Source organism: Penicillium chermesinum (assembly GCF_028974085.1).
Source record: "Penicillium chermesinum strain IBT 19713 chromosome Unknown utg000003l:1.0-5111272.0:1.0-5115320.0, whole genome shotgun sequence".
NCBI classification, from domain to species: Eukaryota; Fungi; Ascomycota; class Eurotiomycetes; order Eurotiales; family Aspergillaceae; genus Penicillium; species Penicillium chermesinum.
Genome location: NW_026695313.1, coordinates 3,189,121 through 3,205,817, shown reverse-complemented (window position 1 = coordinate 3,205,817; position 16,697 = coordinate 3,189,121). Strand labels below are relative to the sequence as shown.

Sequence of the window (16,697 nt, the reverse complement as noted above, 5' to 3'; positions counted from 1 at the left end):
GCTCCCGTCTCTATTTAAAAACAAGGGTATCAAGCTTTTGGTTTTCATGTCCCTCGCGCCGGCTCAAACAAACCACTTTTATCGGAAATGAAAGATCCCACATTGAGTAATGAAGAAAGAGATATCGAAACCGGCTCGACATAAGGCGTGTTTCCTGCCTCTACGCCCACATCCTTAGAACAGCTCGCTCGTTCAATGTGCGCGATTTCTGTTCATTCTGCGCGAGGCCTTGGTTGACCGCGTTTTCCTCGAAGAAAATATCCTGTTGCTGGACCTTGATCCACTGTTTGTGCCGCTCGCAGCGTTTCTTGCTGCAGACTCCCCGGGTCCAGTAAGCGATCTGGTCGTCCTCCTCAGCCCCCATCGACGCGTCGCCGTCTGCGTCCGTTGTTCGCGGATAACTGGCCGCGAAAGCTTCAATGGTGTTCTGTTCCAGCGCCTCCTTGCCAGCGTCGGAAAGTCGCCATTCATCGAACTCCTCGTCGGACCACGACAGCCGCGAGTCGAACCCGCAGATATCTTTCCACCCGCCCTTGGGATCAAGCTCCTTAAGCTTCTCTACAAGGCTTTTCGCTCGCTGGCGCAGCAGTCCCACGAAAGTCGACCGGGCTGCTAACATTTCCTTCCGGTGAAGAAGCTCTTCTCGTTCTTTGCGGATCTTCTCGAGCTTGGCCAATTCATCGGCGGAATAATCGATATTCTGGGCTTCGACCCCGAGTCCCGGCGTCTTACTGATATTGTTATGCGCCTCTCCATTCGTCGAGCCCTCGGAGCCGTCAGACGGTGCTGGCGTTGCTAGGATCCGATTTCCTAGGTTGCGGAATTCGTCAACTGACTTCACACTCGCGAGAACAGCCTTGAGGTCCCCGGGTGTGATGATCCCTCCCATACTGCCTAGGTCAGGTGTTTGTTGCGGGCCTAGTTTTAAGCTCTCAATCCGGCGGCGCATGAACTCTTGGCCGTGCGCGTCGGAACAATACTTGCTGGGCGGTTTACAAGTAGCGCGTGCCGGTTTACGACAATCGCTGAGGCGGCATTTTGGCCTCCACGTGGTAACTCCAATGCCTTTGTCGACGCAGAGAGGGCCTGGGTTTTCGTCTCAAGTTAGCGTACCGGTTTCTTTCGACCGATTTCTGCTGGGGGAACTTACAAATGTATCTATCGATCAACTCCTCATCCTCGGGAGAAATATTCACACATTTCCCGTGGTACCAGTCTTGACACGGGCCATCGCATGCGACCATCCAGTCGTGATTGTCGGGCTTTTTGCAGATACAGTAGAGTTGATCGTCGTCCTCATCGTCCTCCTCCTCCATATCTACGTCCTCTTCTGTCCGACGTTTCCCGCGCGGCTTGGGCTTTTTCTTCTCTTCCGGAACCGGGGATGAAGCGACTGACACCGAACCTTGTTTCCGTCCCGGGGTCTTGCTTGTGCGCGATGCCGGGGTGTTGGAGCGTCCATCTAGACTGTCCGCATCCACATCATTCAATTTGCGCTTTTTCGGCGCTGGCTTTTTGGCGGTACCCTTCTTGGTCGCTGCTGATGCTTTTTTGTTCGCGGAGAGGTTGACGGAAATAGCTGGGGACGACCGATCGGAGGACGCTCGTGAGGTCCCGTTCTTGCGATTCGACGACCCTGACTTTTTGCCACCGGGTTGTTTGACGGATAAAGCAGGTGACGACCGATCAGAGGCTGGTGACGCTCGTGAAGTCTTCCCGCTTTTGAGGTTTGCCAATGTCTTCGGAGTTGGATGATCGTTCGAACCATCGAAGATAGGCCTATATTGGTAGTCATCACCGCATGGCTCAATTTTCACTGATGGTAATGGGATATCCTCTTGCCGAACCGGATCTGCGCTTTTAGCGTTGGAATCATCGTAGGAATCTGGCCAGTCTGGGTTGTGCCCCGCACCGTTCTTCAATGGACCTGGGCCTGTATAGTGCTCATGAATGACACTGTGGTCGGTAAGAAATTCGTCCCGTGGAGTATGTGATTGGTTGCTGTGAGGATCGGGCGTGTCTCTGGAGTCATCTGCATTTCCGGTGAACCCATTCACATGATTCGCGTTGCGGCTGCTCTCCATCTCCGGCGCCATGGCCCGGGTGGGAATGGTCAAGGCGAGATTGAACTCGCAGTTTTGATTTAGAATCCTTAATAGATTTTGAGTTTCAAGGAGTTGGTATTGCTCAGAGGGTATCGGGAACAAAGGGGGAGGCGGGGATAATTCAGATCCACGGAAATGCGACCGAGGAGGTTGGATGCATCATTGAATTGAATTTGTATCAATTGCCCTGTTGCGCCCAGGATTTGACCATACGGCTTCTCCCTCCTTGCGACGAACTGCGAAAAGTAGGACGATTCCCAAGCCGGCTGTTGGCGCCAGCTGAATTTCTTTCGGAGAATCGCGCCGCTCCACCGCTCGTGTGCAAGGCCGTCACTCTCCCAATCTGTGAGAAGAGCTGGTGAGACGCGATGCTCAGATATTGGAAATCGCGGTATGGAAACAAGCTTGAAACATGCAAAAGCCTCCAAGATCCAGGTTGACGCTGTCCCTGGAATCATCGGACACGCAGGCGTCGCGGCGATGAGGCGGGCAGAGAAATGCGGGCGGTGAAACCCCCAGCCAATCACTCAATATACTGGGCGGTCTGGTATAACCACATTTGTCGTCAGCACGCGACACGCGCCCAGGCAGAAGTTTGATGCCTGAAAACTCCTGTTGTGATCACTTGGACAGGATAGAACCAACTACACCACCCGTGCAAAAGTCCGTGTGCACTCGGTCCCATTGCCATCACCCTAACAACCACCCAGACTTTGATTTTTCTCCTACACCTCGCCTATGGTCTCGATCGCTATCAACCTGGAATGATGTTCTAGCAAGATAGCATAAAGATCCATATAGCGAAAGATACACAGGTTTAGTATGAAGAGCACGGGATGTACGTTGAAAATTGGCCTGATCTGAACCCTATTGAACCGGTCTGGAATATATTAAAGCGTTATCTTTTTCGTATATTTGAAGATCTTATGTAGATGGAAAGATCTGAAGAGGCCTATTTCAAAGAGTGTATTGATGCTGTATGGGATGCGTTGGACCAGACGAAGATTGATATGTATGGGAAGAAGGATCGATACATTGAATACAAACCAGGGCTATTATACGGCAAGGGAACCCTGTAAATAAACGATATTATTCAGTACATTGAAGTTTAGTATGATCCAATAAGGATTGGTGGTGTAGAATATGTAACCATGAATATACATAGGTATTTGGTAGCAGAAGCGGTATGCACACGGACTTTTCCCCCCTCCTGTAGTAGTAGGGTGGCAATGATTAAATCTTCTATTTTTAAGTAAAATATTAAATATAGTGAATGATAACATGAGCTGTAGAAATGCAATTCTCCACAACTTGAAACCGAAAGCTCTTGCTGGCATGATCGGTTCGAATTCCAATATCAGCGTGAAGATCGTATCGAGGACTGGAAATCCTTGTATTAAGCAGCATTTTTGACAGATTGCATGCCGGCGTTCAACGTTGAATTAAATCAGCATTTCTTCGTTTGCCAAGGGCTTCTTCTCTTGAAGCTGCTGTTGTGACTCCTGTGCTCGGTCGACAGTCAATTCCTCCGTGAAGACGCTGGTCAACAGTCCAAGGAAGGCTAGGCCAGCCATGGTCGCCCAGACCACTTTGAGGCTGTCGGCATACGCCTCGATTATCATGGTCTTTTCCAATGAACGAGGGTCCATGGCCTTCACAGTCTCCACCAAGGAACTTGCATCCTTTGAGAGCTGATCAGCATCTGATGCCAGGAGCGGATATGCCTTCAGCTTGATTGCGAACTGGGCTTGAAATATGGCACCCCCAATAGCAACGCCAATGCTCTGTCCAAAGGACCGAGAGAACGTATACATTGAGGCTGCGTACGCGACGTCTTTCTCCTCGGCAGCCGTCTGGATGGCGTATCCGAGGCTACTGTAAAGCATTCCCAGTCCTAATCCAGTGACAAGGTTCATGAAAACCCAAGCCGGAATCGAAGTCCCAACCCCAAGCAAATAGAGCAAACCAAGTCCCAGGGTGCTCAAAATCCAACCGGACCAAATGGCCCATCGGTATCTGCCATACTTCGTTACCAACACCCCTACCACAATCGACGCTGGAGCCACAGTGAATGTTTCGGGAAGACACCCACTCCGGCGACAATTGCGTTGTAGCCTTTCACGCACTCGTAGTAAAGAGGAAGGTAGTAAAGAAGGCACCAGAGAAGAATGCCGTGTATGCAGGTACCTAGGTAGCTGACCAGGGCCGTTCGATGACGGAAGATGGCGAGTCGAATAATCGGATCCTTTGCGATCGTCGCTTCGTAAGCCACAAAACCAACAAGACCTAGCACGCCGAGGACTAAAGGGACAATCGTATGCCATGATGACCAAGGGTACATGACATTTCCCCGGGAGATAGCAACCAAAAGCGCCGTAGAAGAAGCCGTAAGGAAGGAAGCTCCAACCCAGTCGAAGTGAACGAGCTTAGACACGAACCCTCCTGGCACTCGCTTCAATTGGAGAAACCAAACGGTCATCACGAATCCGACGGCACAAATGGGCAGATTGATCCAGAAAATCCATCGCCATGAAGCCGCTTCAGCGAGTGCACCGCCAATGACGGGGCCATTGACACTTCCGATAGCCCACACAGCACTCTGATATCCAAACCATGTTCCTCGATGGCGGAGGGGCACAAGATCGGTAATAACCACTTCTGTCAAGCTGATAATGCCTCCTCCGCCGGCGCCCTGGACACTGCGCCCGATCAGAAGCGTTGTGAAGTCTTTTGCAACAGCCGCAACAATGGAGCCGATCGTGAAAAGGATCAAGGAGAGCAAGATTAAGTCTTTGCGGCCGAACGACTGCGATAAAGACCCGAATGTCAACTGGCAGACGGTGCTGGTGAGCAAGAATGATGTTCCAGCCCAGAAGGCTTCGATTGCAGAGCCATGGATACTGTGAGAGATGATCTACGTGAGAATGGAACTTGAAGTCAGCAATCTCTCGGTGGGAACGGTCACATTTCTCTCTTGACGCGTGGTAGAAGGATACCTACGGGGAGGGCTGTAGACAAAGAAGTTGCATCCAAGGCGGCCGCAAGGATCACCACACAGAGACTTCCGAACGCAACGTAAAAGCGCCGCGATGGCTGGAAGTCTGCTATCTCAGCAGCGCTTGATGACATGGTCTGCTCTGGTGGACTAATTCTGAGACGGCTTTGGAGTCCTGCTCATCCAGCGCAGGAGGAGGGTGAGATCTCGAGGGTAAAATGGCCCCGGATCCGCTGTGCACTAAACCAATAATGGGCCCATCTGGAAACGCTGCGCCTGGGATTAGACAGACCTGCACCTTGGTAACCAGCTGGAGCCATCTGACGTGAGAAGTCGGAAGACCCTGGTAAAATACATTAAAAGACAGTCGACCAGTTAAAGATGTTTCGTCCCACGGGTGCTGGAATCGGATGTTTCGACTTTCGAGAAATCTAGCTTGAGCAATGACCTATAGGATTTAATATGTCTCAATTGCGGAACTGACTTAATTTTGCTCGGCATGGACCTTTGATGTGAAAAATATCATTCATTTGTTCATTAAGTATAGCCAAACAGGGGCATGGCAGTAGCAGAAGAGAATGAACCCAATCAAGCTTAACACAACGCTATGTGAGATGTGCAACTGTACCTGTGCATAATAAGCAACTTGGCACCAAGGTTGGAATGGTTCTAGAAATCAGCAATGGCAGTGGCGTCCACCTGCACCGTATACGCGGTGGGACCAAGTGGGGAGCTTCAAGTCGGAGATTTGCCGGCTAAAATACAACGGCCCGGGAGCTCGGGCCATCTTACGCAAAGAGGTTTACAACGGACGAAAACTCTCGAGGAAACAGGTTGAACTATAAGACTATTGTACAGCCCGGCTTGCATCGAGAATCAGCAGGCAAGGCTCTGGCCATCCCAACATCCAAAAACGCCGAGCCAATGAGGCGGGTTCGGTAAGGACGATAGAGATGAAGCAACAGATAAGACTGTTTTCCCCGCGTAAACACTATTCATGTCAGGCCAGCAGGCCACCATAAAGCAAAGCAAGAACCACCGTGGAACCCATTCCGTTAAGCCCGTAAGTGATAGCAACAAGGAAAAGAAATGAAACCGGTAATAAGCTGGGAAACACACGAAGAACGCCACCTCTGCGTAATCAAGTTGCAGAAACGCGCTTAGGAGGACTCCTCCTCTTCGTCGTCACCACCCTAGGAGAGGGTAAGTATAATGGAAATCGGGGGCAGATTAGGCGGATCATGGGGCAGGGAACTTACGGCCTGGTACTTGGCCTTCTCCTCCTCGTAACGCTTCTTGTCAGCGGCGGCCTTCTCATCGTACGGCTTGCGCTCGGAGTCGGACAGAGCCTTCCACTTATCACCGAGCATCTTTCCGACCTGGCCTTGGAAGGGATTAGATGCGACTCAATGGAGGATAAAGTATTTAAAATGAAGAGGGGAGAACATACCGAAAGAGATACCAGGGTTCTCCTCGCGAACCTTGTCACGGTTGTCATTGGCGAAGAACATGTAGGCGGAGAGACCACGCTTGGGGGCGTTGGGGTCTACGAGGCATATCAGAACAAGAAACCCAGAGGGGCGCATCAATGGCGGGGGAATTGCCATGTCAATAGCTGACTTACCCTTCTTGCGGCGGGTGGCGCGCTCCTTGGTCTTGCGAACGGGCTTCTCCTTAGGCATCTTTTCCTTTGCAGCGCGAGGCATGGTTAGTTGCTTTGAAGAAAAGGAGGAAATAGAGTTAATACGGCGAAAGGCGATGAGAGTGGCTGAAAAAGAGACCAGCAAGGTGGTAGACAGAGAAAGTAGTAGAGACACTGTGTGTGGGGAGGAGAAAGTAGTGAAGTGGTGTTGTGTGGTGACTGAGAGCAGGTTATGGCCGCCCTAAACAAGGCGCGCGTTTTGGGAGCGCGCTCTCGCGCCCACAGCCAATTGTTGGGATCTAATGGGCAGAACGCGATCAGAAGGAACAAAACTCACCGAATAAACTGGTTTTACAATTCAATGGCAACAGGCGACCACAATAATGTCCTAGTCAAACCGGGTTCGGTTAGTGGGTGGTTGCAAAACAATAGACGTGAGAAGCGCGATCGCGACACCGGTCGCGCGACGATGTGGAAAAAAATGATTCAAACAACCTTAAGAATAGGAAAGAAGAGATAAAACAAGTTCAGACAAAAACAGAAGAGGTGGTGGTGTTGGGAGAAATAAGGTAGCGGGAGGGCTTGATATAGATGGGATATGCAGTACCTGGGTTTGTATGGGCAAATAGTGTATGGGCGAGGCCGGTAGTGTAGGAAGAAGGGAGAGAGAGTGAGAGGGGGGAGGACCGTAGTAGTAAGGAATATGGGAGAGAGAGGGGGCCCGGGGAGCCACTGTTTGCTTACGGGACCAAAGGGAAATGTAACGGGTTTCTAAGGGCGAGCCGTACGTTATGTGTGGTACAGTTACCGTATTCTGGGTATTCTGAGTATTCTGAGTACTTCTTCCTGCTGTTCCATCTCAGGGATTACCACAGATTACCACTCCTTACCATCATTGGGGCGGAACTGCAGAACTGACTGTCTTTTGCTGCTTTTAGACAAAGATGTCTTTTATCTTCTCTAATTTTTTTTTCAATTTTTTTTTCAATTTTTTCTAATTCCTTCTCCAGGATGCTGAGAGTGGTACATATTGGTATTGTTTTTGTCTCTTCTATTTTTGGCCACCTTCTGCCGATAAATTTTCCAGCGCCTTGACTACCAGTACAGTGTCTTGCGTCCCTAGTCACGAGTGCAGCCGTCCCAGCGCTGTAACATACTCGGGCCTTCTAGCGGTGGAGTTCCCTTATTGCGAAAACAGCGCCATGGTCGTACCCGGTACCGCTGTAACCTATAGAAAGTGACTCGCCACGCAAGTACCCAGTACCAATTCATTACAATTCCCATTACGACCCCCAACACGTCTAGCAGAATGTATTGAATCGCCTAAGGAAAGCTTTTCCTCTCCAGCCTGGACGAAATATCCATAAGGAGTTGGATCCTCCAATTAGAAACGCACTCTTCTCCATTACCTCACGACCACAGGACGACCCCCCAAAGACAAGGGATGCCACTATTAGGTACCACCGACCACCCATACATACATGGTGCAGCTACGTCTAAAAGGTTGCTTTCACCCTAACATAATTAGATGACCAGCCTGTCGTTCCCTCATTAAAGTTCGCGCTTCCTTATTGGAAGAGTAATAGCAAAAATACGCTCGCACAGGCATTTTGAGGAGGCGAAAAATGATACACCCAATAAGTCCGAGACGGCTACCGGTACACATTGTTTGAGGATGAAAGCACCCTTTGTCTGTGGGGTTGCAAATGCCCGCAAAAGGGCCCTCAGATCGCGGCAGGATGACATGGTGCCATACGGTGTAGGCGGAACATCTCTGGAGGGAAGCGACGGAGAAACCTGGTAAGTACTTCCCACCGCGCTGTACTGAATAGTCAGTCCATCGGCCACTGAATTAGCGCGAGGCAAGGGCCGTCCACTCGCAACGGCAGGGCATATACCCTCTAACCGCCCATTGGAAACTCAGCCATCCACTGTCGTCAATTACCGCCTAGCTGCCATGCAGGATGATGATGAAAAAAAAAAAGGGTCAAACTCGCTAGAGACAGTTGATAGCTCCAGACTTCCATGAATCAGCACAAGCCCTCAAGAGAGTACACACTCTATGTACCGGGTGTACCTGATTATAGTTAAGAGCTCACCGTGCGGATTACGTAGTGCCATCATACAACCAATAATACGGAGTACCATAACCATCGGTTCAGCATTGCGGGATTTTGATCCTCGAAGATCGCTCGAGCCGAGTTGCTGGGAACGGGGCTGTGTGCTGGAACCTCCGTTTCCTTTTTCTCTGGGGTGGTGGATTGTTCAAAACTTCCTTGCAGTAACTCAATTAAGAGTGGAAAGAAAGGTATGTACACAGAGATTATGGTAAATTCCCTTGCGACGCGTCGGTACTTGGAATACTAGAGGGTAACAAACAGCATGTACTGGAGACTTCGTGCTACCAAAGACATTCTGTCATGCCCTGTAGTCTGCAGACTTATGCACTCCCCTGTGAGGGATTGGTGGCCCAGCGGCTGAGCCCTAACGTGATTTAGAGCCAAACGCTCTTGAAGTCCAATACACGATTCCATAGATTTCGAGTCACATTCCGGTTCTGCTTTTACTGCTCGAGTCCCGCAGTGCCCCCTCCACCTGTAATTTACCCGTTTCCCTTCCACTTCCCCCGAGAGGCGTCATAGAAGTCTCGCGCAATAGCATACTTTCTGTGTAATCTTCTGCTCACACTCGACTCGTCCTACTAGACTTTTAACGCGGGTATTCATATCAGATAGGTATACTCCATTTTGCCCCCCCCGCCCCCGTGCATCCTCGGCTGTGCATTTTCCGGGAGTACGCTGCGAATCGAAGTACCAATTCCCTTCTACCCCCTTATCTATCCACTCCGTCATAGCGGGTGCGCAGTGATGTAGGCGTGGGTCAAGGTCTTACACGGCCACACTGGAAATGACATTATTAACCGGTCGTAACATTGCTCGTAAAAATAAAAATGTCCCTGAAAATTGGACAGAAACGCCAAACGCTGAAGGCTAAAATCGGGGCGAGTGTCATAGCTCGCAGCTTGCAGCTCCTTTACCCGGGCGGCTGGGTAACCGCCAATCCAAGCTTTCGAGATTGAGAAACATATCAGCAGGTTTAATCGTCGCTTTCATCCAGAACAAGCGCTCGTAGGGTATCATTATCAGCCCAGTCTAACCCGCTGCCTACAACCATTGCGCTGGCAATACTCTTCATCGTATCCCATTTTGCTTGACTGGTCTTGAGTTCCGCTTCCAGCTCATCAAGCTGCGACGCGAGCTGCGCGTCCTGTAGTCGATCCCTCCAAGAGGAATCTTCCTTGGTAAGCTCAAGCAGTTCGCTCACAAGTTTCTGGTTCTCTTGGTTGATCTGGATATTCTCAACCTCTGCGTGAGAAAGTTGTTCAAGCACGGCTGAATGAGCCGAGGCTAGATTCTCCTGCGCAAGCGCGAGCACGTCGCGCCGGTTAACTAGTCGGAGTAGACTTCTACACAATTTCATTAGATCAGCAGATGAACGGGTCCGAGGATGGACAAACGTACTTTTCAGGCGGAATCGTAGACTTCAGGTGTACCGCCTTGAGAATCGGATCCGTCATGAGCACCATCCGAGCGGCTTTCCTCCTGACGGTGTGGGTAGCTCGCGCCTCTAGGAGCTCGCGTTCGGCCGTCGCGAGCGCCTCTTCCACGTTATCGCCAGAGAGAGATTCCGGCTCTACAAGTATATTAGCAAATAGACGAATCAAAGTATCCATATCGGATAAAACAAAGCAAAGAAAATAGGCCAAAGAAAAAAATTAAGAAAAAAAATAAAAAAAAAATAAGATATCTAGGAGATTCGCGAAAGAATCTCCCGGCCTGGTTGCGCGTACCTTGCTTCAGCAACGCTTTTTCGAGCCGTTGTTCCTGAATCTGGTTGGCGAGCTGCAGGACCAGCTTCTCCTTGTCTGATAGGGTTATGATATCACGCGAGTCATCTGCCGCATAATCCAGGAGGGTGACCTCTTCAGGCCGCAAGTGTGCCCACTGGCCATGTTTTGGAGCCATGGAGGAGATCGCGTGGGCGCCGGGCGACCTTGTGATGACATGGGGAGGCGGTGGGGATGCACCGCGAGAGCTTCAGCCCCTACTACCCACACTTTAACAACCACCTCCCCTCCTTCCCTGGACACCCAAGCTCTGGCGTTCGGTGGCGAGGAGAGGGGAATGTCGTTGCATATCTACATAGCTCACTCTGGTGAGCATCTACTGGCTGATCCAGTATCCTTTGCTTCGTACGCTTATGCTACCCGATCTGCCCTTACATGTTCCCGACGCATGCTGACGCTTCTCTTTCAGTCCCGAGGCCTTGAAATCATGGATCCTACGAAACACCGCGATTCCGGCCCAGAGGCAGATCTTGATGACCGCTCGGGGCAAGAATGTGAAGATCCAGACGCTTGCCACCGAAGTATGGAGCTACTTTGACCCCAAACATGCGCCACCTTGCCAGCCATCCGACAAAACTAACATTACTTTTCTCAAACCAGAACGAGATCTTCGTCTACGATAGACAATTCGTGCTCGAGCCCGGCGAAATCGAGCTTCCAGAACTCCCCATACCCCAACCTTTCAAGCCGACCGACCCTCCGGCATCCCTCACCGATCAAAACGACCTGCAGGCATGGCGCAACCTGTTCATGGCCAGAAGAAGTTGGGCCCTCGAAATCTCTTCGCAATGTAGTGGAGCTGGCAAAGCCTTACAAGAACATAACGAACGGAGTGATGTCATAAATCGGGCTGTCGGCGTCGCGCTGGAGAACCTCAAATCGCACGTGGGAAATCTCGAGCACCGCTTTCAAGAGGCGCAAACCTGGGCAAACAATCTCCTCGAGGAGCAACAGGCTGCGATCGATGGCTGGCAGCAGGCTCTCACAAAATTGGAGGATGTTCCAGCTCGGAAAGATTTCCCTTTGCTTGGACGGCCCTCTACGCCCAAACTCGATACCAACCGACCCACCGGTACGCTCAGTGACTTTATTGATCGAAATGAGGTTCAGCAAGCTGGTACCGATGCAGCAGCCGCTTTTCCTCGTTTCGCAGGGCAGATTCAGAGTCTAGAAAAGACAGTCGGCGATATCGCATCTAGCACTCAAAGCTTGTTGGAGGAAGTTGAAACCGCAGGTGGCGCAGAAGGGGATGACGGTTTGCTGGAGGAGGTGGAAACTATTGCAAAGAAGATCGGCTCCGATTATGAGCATGTTCTTGGCCTGCCCAACAACCAGAAGATGCTGGCTAATGTTTCAAGACTCGCTCTCAATCACACTCAAAATCTCCTCCCGTCTCTTCTTGCCGCCAGTGGCGATCTCCACCAAGCATTGCGATACGCCGTGCAACGCCGTGCGGCCGCCGAGAAGAGTGCTCTACAGCACATGCGTACAATATCGATGATCGAATCGAGACTCGCTGATGCCCATGCACAGATAGGTAGCCTTGATGTTGACAGTCATTCCTTTGACGTGATCTACTCTGTGTTCCAGATGCCCCTGATCTACGGATCTATATTGATCGAGGCTGTGCGGCGGCGCGAATGGAGCGAAAAGATCAAAACGGACTCGATGAATCTTGCAGAAGAAATGGCGATTCTGAGAGACGAAGAGCAACGACGACGAAAGAAGTGGCTTAAAAGCATGGGAGACTATATTCCGTCCACCGAGACCACTACTCCGGGATTGAGGTCAATCTCCAAGGACAAGATGACGAGTGGCCTAGAGTAGATCGCAAGGAAATTGAACTCTACATCGAGGAGCTGCGATCGACACATTCACTAACGAATTTCGCCGATGATCTGTCTCAACAACTCAAGGATCTAGATTCCCCCACTCGCCAGCAGAGGCGGCGAACGAAGGCCTTCAAGAACGGAAGCATATTCGATAACAGTCGCAGCTCAATGCTCCTCCGTGGAGACGACATGGTGCGAACCCTGCAGGAGGAGAAAACAAAACTCGAAGAGCGCCTCAAAGGATCAGATAGTCGCATTCGCAAACTGGAGGATCTCCTTCATCGCCAGAGTCACTTAAGCAGACCGTCAAGCGGCAACTTTGGTGTTGACTTCCCTAGTTCTCCTGCATCACCCCATCCAGATGCACTTTCCCGACGTTCCTCCGTCTCCTCCAGGAGAGTGTCTATGAATCAATCACCCGAAGATCGAGCACTAGTCCAGCGAATCGTCACTTTGGAAGCGGAGCTTTCCGCGGAGAAAGAGACGGTTCAGCGGCTCCATAAAGAAGCCCATGCAGAGAGGCAGTCCAACTCTGACAAGTATCAAGAAGCTCAATCAACCAAGAAAGATCTCATCGGGAACCTCGAGGCCCGACAGCGTGAGTTTGAAGAAGAACGTCGATTCTTGGAGACCGAGTCTAAGAAGCTTCGTTTACGCAACGAGGAGATCGAAGAGGAATTGGATCGGTTAATGGATACCCTTCAACACGAAAAGCAGGACCACGACGAGCGAATTCATCAACTCGAGACTGATCTTGCTACAGCCCACACCGCTACAACGGAAGAAATGCGGAAGACTGAAGACCTGCAGTCGCGCATACAATCTCAAGAGGAGAAGGAGCACGCTCTCCAGACCAAGCTTGATGATTTGGAACGTGATCGGGTCGAGCAAGGTCGCAGAGATACGGAAACCCACAATGCTCTACAGGCAGCCCTCATGTCCTTGTCCCCCGGGGGATCTGTACCTAATGACTTGCCTGGTCTCATCAAGGCAGTCGAAGTTCTTTCCGAAGGGCTATCGATTCACGCCAAGAATGCGGATGACAATGCATCAAAGCTAGTCACTGAGAACAAGATTCTCGAAGAGAAGATTGAGAAACTCGAAGCGGAGGCCGTCGAAAGTAACAGGAAACTTCATGACCAGAGCTCCGATCTGGCTGCCCTAAAGGAGGAGGCTTCCCAGCTTCAAGTCCAGTTAGACACTGCTAAAGCCGAGCTAGAGCAAGAGCGCTCCAAGCTGAAATCTCTCCAGACTGAAATTACTGCTGGAGAGAGTGGCTCGGCTGCACTCCGACAGCAGCTCGCAGAAGAGGAACGGAGAAATGCGGACTTGACGAGAAGACTCGCCGAGGCTGATTCTCGTGCATCCCGGTCCAGGGCAGAATTGGACGAGAGGACCGACACCACTGCAGCAACAGGCGAGCACGCGGTCAGTCGCGACAAAGACCATGAAGCTAGATGTTTTGAGACGTCGCAACAGCTGTATTCGCAGATCGAGAAGTTGGAAAGGATGCTAGAGCAACTAGGCTTTGCGATTATTCAGCAGGATGGCCGTTTAGTTATCCAGCGCGCCTCTAGACTGAGCACTTCGACTTCTGGCCTGGGCGAAAGTCTCGCCCAATCAGCCATTGTGTCTGCGAAACCCGATTCATCGCTCCTTGGCTGGATGCACGCTGAAAGCCCCGAGGAAGAAGAAGCCAAGTTCTCGGCTTTTATGGAAAGCCTCAAACGCTTCGATGTCGGTGCTTTTGGAGACGTCGTTGTGAAGCGATTGAAGGACATAGAAACCCTTGCCCGTAAATGGCAGAAGGAAGCTCGTGGTTATCGTGACAAATATCACCGCGTCCAAAGCGAGGCCCATGACAAGATCGCGTACCGTTCGTTCAAAGAAGGCGATCTTGCCTTGTTTCTTCCGACGCGGAACCAGGCTATCCGTTCATGGGCTGCATTCAACGTGGGCGCACCGCACTATTTCTTGCGCGAGCAGGATTCGCATAAGCTTCAAAGTCGTGACTGGCTTCTTGCCCGGATCTCGAAGATTGAAGAGCGTGTTGTCGACCTTTCCAAGTCAATGAATAGTGTCGCTCCGGAGCGGAACTCGCAAGGCGAGACCAGCGATGGGGCTTCATTCGAAGATGAGAACCCCTTCGAGTTGTCCGACGGCCTGCGCTGGTACCTTCTGGATGCTAATGAAGAGAAACCCGGTGCGCCTGCTACGCCCGGGATTGCCAAGAGCACGGTGGCATCAGCACGAGTTGACGCAAAGGGCAGCATCCGCCTGAAACGCCCGACGGAAGAAAGCACTGTTGCTCAAACCCTTTCCAGGAGCCTCGAGAGCCGACGCAATAGTTCCAACTCCAAACGAGGGACTCCCGCGCCTTCTCAAAGGGCCAATGACTCGGGTAGCGATCTGGTTCGCCCTGCAGAAGCAGACGCTGGCCCGCAGCCGAGAGAGGCTGATCCCATCTTTGACGAGGTTCGCCGCGACCTACTCCTTGGCCCGTGAAGAGTGCGAAAGAATTGCAGCTTTTTTTGAGGTTTTTTTTTTTCATCTCTCCGGGCTTGCTAAACAGATGAAAGCTAATGTTCTCCTGACATCTTGGCTAGACCACAAGCAACTCTCAGAGCCCGGTCCCGCGCGCAGCCCAGGCTTCAACTCCAGAGAATCTTGCGTCATTCCCTGCATCACCGTCGAATTCAGGTCGGCCCCGGGCAGAAGCCGGCCTTGGGAGAAATTATGGTCCCTCGAATACCACAGTGAAGGTAGCCGTCATTAACGGGCATGTTCTTTTAGGAAACTTAGAATATTCCCGACGTTACGTCGACGTTGGTGCTTCAGACTCTTTCTTCTTAGTTCGTTTTCTGGTTTTTATTTTTCTTTTTCTTTTTTTTCTCTTGTTATTTTCTGTTCTCCAGACGCTGGGGCGTGACTGGGGACCTCGCATATGCCCTTGAAGGGATTTACCTCGAGATACCCATCCATGCAATTAAAATGAAACGCGATTCTAGAGTAGCTCTCAATTCCCCATCTTGAATTCTTGTCTTTGGCATTCCCAATGTCTTCAGTTCTATAGAGTAATAAACGAGAGCGGAGATGTCGGAGGTCGCATGACGCGGAAACTCCCTCAAGGTCGCGTGCCGGGGCCCAATGAAACGCTCGAGAGCCAGAAATCCCCCTCATCCCACCTTCCACTTGAGAGCGTCAGGCCTGGCTGTGCTCTCACTTCTGAACAAACAATGTGGCCATGCTCAAGAGATCCAATCTAATCTATCACGGCATCCGGGTGCTCAACTCTGGACAGGCGCCGCCCTTCCATCTCCGCCTCGGGCTCTGCTCCAGACCGTATGCCACTACGTCAGATATCCCAAGCAAGTACCCCTGGCCCAGCTCGCCGATTTTCACCCCGTACGATCTGCTCAATCTCTCCCGCCATGCCCCGTACTCGAAGGCCCGATACTACGAGCTCGTGAAGATTTACCATCCCGACCGACCCAGCAATGACATCTCCCTCGAGCTCCGTCTCCAGCGCTACAAGCTGATCGTCGCTGCGCACGAAATCCTCTCTGACCCGGTACGGCGCAGAGACTACGATCGATTCGGCACCGGCTGGGACCTCCATCGCCGTCCCTCCGACCCCAATTTCTCTGCTGAGGGTCCGGATATGACGATCTTCGCCAATGCAACCTGGGAAGACTGGGAGCGCTGGCAGGCCCGCCACCACGGCAAGCAGCAGCACCTTGTCGACCAGCGCACCTTTGCCCGTCTCGTGATACTGCTCGTGCTCCTCGGTGTCGCAGTGCAGGCGTCGTGGCTCTCGAACATGAACTCGGGGTATGATCAGCGCCTGCGCGAGGTCAGCGGGGATTCTATGCGCTTTTTGGCGGGGAGGCGCGATAAGGCGAATGATCGTTCGCTCTCGCGTGATGCCCGTGTGCAGAGTTTTCTGATTAGCAGGGATCCGACGGGCTCGGGGTTAAAGGATGACGAGCATCCGACTTACAGGAAGGAGCTTCACCCCAGAGGGAGTGTGTACTCGTCGCAGGAGCCGCTAGTGACTCAGGCGGAGGATGCTGGCGGGGAGCTTGAAGAGGCCGGTCCTGACTCGGATGATCACGATAGTCTTGTCTGATCCTTCGGGGTGCTCTTATGTGCTGGTTTCGCGCGGAATGCACAGTTGACAGAAAATTCGAGGCGGACGCGAAGAAAAATGTATCAA

The 16,697-nt window shown here is 51.6% G+C and overlaps 6 protein-coding genes across 6 annotated transcripts; 2 read left to right on the top strand and 4 right to left on the bottom strand.

Moving 5' to 3' along the window:
* Positions 1–160: 160 nt before the first annotated feature.
* N7468_004136 (putative PHD transcription factor) lies at positions 161–2,096 on the bottom strand (the record flags this gene model as incomplete). The annotated part of the gene is made up of 2 exons (XM_058473433.1): positions 161–1,086; positions 1,151–2,096. The coding sequence occupies 2 exons, from the start codon at positions 2,094–2,096 to the stop codon at positions 161–163; spliced, it is 1,872 nt and encodes a 623-aa protein (XP_058332436.1).
* A 1,451-nt stretch (positions 2,097–3,547) lies between these two features.
* On the bottom strand, positions 3,548–5,234 carry N7468_004135 (Efflux pump; the record flags this gene model as incomplete). The annotated part of the gene is made up of 3 exons (XM_058473432.1): positions 3,548–3,980; positions 4,151–5,019; positions 5,106–5,234. 3 exons carry the CDS (start codon positions 5,232–5,234, stop codon positions 3,548–3,550), a joined length of 1,431 nt encoding a protein of 476 aa, XP_058332435.1.
* Positions 5,235–6,260: 1,026 nt separating this feature from the next.
* On the bottom strand, positions 6,261–6,806 carry nhp6 (high-mobility group nucleosome-binding protein; the record flags this gene model as incomplete). The annotated part of the gene is made up of 4 exons (XM_058473431.1): positions 6,261–6,293; positions 6,360–6,484; positions 6,551–6,646; positions 6,725–6,806. The coding sequence occupies 4 exons, from the start codon at positions 6,804–6,806 to the stop codon at positions 6,261–6,263; spliced, it is 336 nt and encodes a 111-aa protein (XP_058332434.1).
* Positions 6,807–9,838: 3,032 nt separating this feature from the next.
* Positions 9,839–10,767, bottom strand: N7468_004133 (centromere protein H; the record flags this gene model as incomplete). The annotated part of the gene is made up of 3 exons (XM_058473430.1): positions 9,839–10,208; positions 10,264–10,435; positions 10,593–10,767. The coding sequence occupies 3 exons, from the start codon at positions 10,765–10,767 to the stop codon at positions 9,839–9,841; spliced, it is 717 nt and encodes a 238-aa protein (XP_058332433.1).
* A 159-nt stretch (positions 10,768–10,926) lies between these two features.
* atg11 (autophagy protein ATG11) lies at positions 10,927–14,986 on the top strand (the record flags this gene model as incomplete). Its single annotated transcript, XM_058473429.1, has 4 exons — positions 10,927–10,994; positions 11,059–11,170; positions 11,250–12,436; positions 12,472–14,986. The coding sequence occupies 4 exons, from the start codon at positions 10,927–10,929 to the stop codon at positions 14,984–14,986; spliced, it is 3,882 nt and encodes a 1,293-aa protein (XP_058332432.1).
* A 739-nt stretch (positions 14,987–15,725) lies between these two features.
* On the top strand, positions 15,726–16,610 carry N7468_004131 (J domain-containing protein; the record flags this gene model as incomplete). Its single annotated transcript, XM_058473428.1, has 1 exon — positions 15,726–16,610. The coding sequence occupies one exon, from the start codon at positions 15,726–15,728 to the stop codon at positions 16,608–16,610; it is 885 nt and encodes a 294-aa protein (XP_058332431.1).
* Between the last annotated feature and the right edge of the window lie 87 nt (positions 16,611–16,697).